This window comes from Penaeus chinensis, chromosome 18, assembly GCF_019202785.1.
Source record: "Penaeus chinensis breed Huanghai No. 1 chromosome 18, ASM1920278v2, whole genome shotgun sequence".
Classification (NCBI taxonomy): domain Eukaryota; kingdom Metazoa; phylum Arthropoda; class Malacostraca; order Decapoda; family Penaeidae; genus Penaeus; species Penaeus chinensis.
In genome coordinates this window covers 16,576,544-16,579,043 of record NC_061836.1, presented here as the reverse complement: position 1 = coordinate 16,579,043, position 2,500 = coordinate 16,576,544, and the positions used below count along the sequence as shown (strand labels likewise).

The 2,500-nt window shown below is 38.4% G+C and overlaps 1 protein-coding gene across 1 annotated transcript in view; it reads right to left on the bottom strand.

Annotated features, from left to right (window-relative positions):
• Nucleotides 1-2,500, bottom strand: part of LOC125034789 (zinc finger protein 236-like) — a 26,794-nt gene that overhangs the window by 23,993 nt on the left and 301 nt on the right. The window contains exons 2-3 of the mRNA XM_047626761.1: nucleotides 639-775; nucleotides 80-276 (exon numbers count right to left, since the gene is read on the bottom strand). Coding sequence (XP_047482717.1) covers nucleotides 80-276; nucleotides 639-768 — 327 coding nt within the window. The 5' untranslated portion in view covers nucleotides 769-775. The remainder of the gene's footprint in view (nucleotides 1-79; nucleotides 277-638; nucleotides 776-2,500) is intronic.

The following is a 2,500-nucleotide window of genomic DNA, read 5'->3' as shown; positions in this document are numbered from 1 at the left end:
ATTACAACATTAATATTAATAAACATTTACAATAAACAATAATAATAAAGATACAGTTACCATAAAACACTTCACTAACCTCACTGGGCCCCAAGAGTAAGGTCCGTGTTCCGTCAGGATTATTTTTCATAATGAAGTGTGCACTGAAGCCCTGAGTTCCAGCCGATACCCCAGAATTTCCTCCGTTCCGCGAGACCCCCCCATCGCCTCCCGGGTCGTGTAGCTGGACCACCTGGATTGGGAAAGTAAGCATTCCACTTCCGTCTGTCAGTGAACCTGCAGAGGTCGAAAATGGCAGTATACTGATTTCGTGAGGGTTTAACTTTGTAGCTATATGCAAGGATAGGGTAAGTACAAGATTCTGAAAATGCAATTGAAAATATATTAAAAATAAGGAATAAAGTATCAGAATAAAAAATGGTAGGATATAAATAAATAACAATGACTAGCATAAAAACAACTACATCTACCACACAAATAAATAAATAAATAAATAAATACATTTTTTAAACAAGAATAACTATAATAACTATTACATAAATAGATAGATATATATAAAAATAAGTAAATAAATATATCAAAATTCTAAAAAATAATAATACTAATAAATCAAATTAAAACAACCAGCCATAACTTACCCTGAGACACTATATGTGCATTTGACAGGAATGAGCCCGACTGCTGTCCGAGATCATACGATAACTCTCCAGGACTGACAACGACTGTGCCCGACCCCAAGTCCCCGCCTGTAACCTCTGTCACCTCCATTTTTGCCCTGAAAAAAGTGGCAGTATTAGTTACTTTCATGAGTGCAGCTTTTTGTTACTATTTCTTTATTTCTCTCTTTTTCCCCCTCTACTTTTTTTGTTTTGTTTTTGCAAGAATAAATACTAAAATAAACTCATTGAACAATACAGTAATGTCTAATACAGGGTTTGATTGGCCAAGCTATATAAGCGAATGGCAACCCATTTTCTGTTTAAAAGTTGTCTCCTAGGCAAGTTCAATTTTCAAATTTTCATTTGATTAATGCTCAAAGCCTGGGTGTAAGTGTAAAGTAGAACTAACTATATCAAAATAACATTTATGAATAAGACCTTAATACATATTCTACTTAGCCCAAAATGAGTGCCTGTTTAATATGCTATCATATATTCAAAATATCCATAAACTTCAAACCAATTACTATTCTTAAATCCTTCTTGATTGATGAGTTAGCAAATAATGATCATAAATATTATAAATACTATTAAGAAAAGGGTTCAACTGGTTTCTCATTTACGAATAACTCACTAAGGATGTCTACAAATCTATCTTGCTAGAACATGCACGACACCCACACACAAGTGGTGCAGAAGCCAACGGTGGGTGCCTGGGGGTCGTGTAAAAGTTTACCATATTTGCACTTTTACAAGAGAACCCTCCACGTAAGTTATGAAGCCACAATCAATCATCAATCTGTCTTAACACACAACCCTGCAGCAAATGGCAACGCTCAAACGAGTAAATTGCAGCCTGAATTGATAAGTCGCAGCTGAACAATACAGATTCCGTATTTTGTCAGTCCTTTCTCACTAACCACTCCTTACATACTGTGGCTATATGGATAACTATAGGTCCAGCAAATTTAGGGCATCTATAGCTGGCCTCTGTGCATTGGCCATAACACTGATCTCGAGGGATCTTGCTAAAGCACTTATAGATGAGCACCACTGGGGCTCCGGCGATTCTACCAGGCTCCGGCGATTCTACCAGATACTGCCGTCAGATGGGAATGGAGATCATTTGCTCTTTTCAGACCTGACAGCGTGTAAAGGCGACTGGTTGTACTGGGCCAAATTGCATCAGATCCTGCAACAGGACAGACCAATTGCCCAAAAGTAGAATTAGGGAAGAGTAAGGGTCTCAAATAGATGAAAGCCCACATAACTAATACATACAGTGTTAATTTTGGTTTGACTGGCTTTGCAACTTCAATATCAGTTTTTCCCTTTGCTCCTTTTAAAACAGATTAACAGAATCTGTGCCAGGAGAGGGTACAGGACTGGCTGTCTCTGACCCATTCATTCTTTACAGCTCCTTTTAGGAACGCATTAGCAGGGCAGGACATCTTATCTGAAGACTTTTTAATACTCATTTATCCTGAAGACTATCTAATACTCATTTATCCATCTTTATTGAAACCCCAGCATTTGTTTCCTCTCATTCGTGGCCTCGAACCTCACGAAAAGCCTTCTCCTCACGCAACACAAAGGCGTCGTTCATGCATTCGATTCATGGACTCTTCGTGGGGGACTCTCTCCTCGAATCCTTCAAGATCTCTCAAAAAGAAAGAAAAATCCCCCCAAAAAAATCCCCCTTCCAAAAAATCTCCCCGCCAAAAAACTATTTATTAAAAAAAAAATCCCGAAATCCATTGAAGTCTGAAATGTCTGCCTCTTGTCACTCGTTAATTCCTATCCTCGTCCCACCGAGAGGCCTCTACCTTCCTCATATCCTC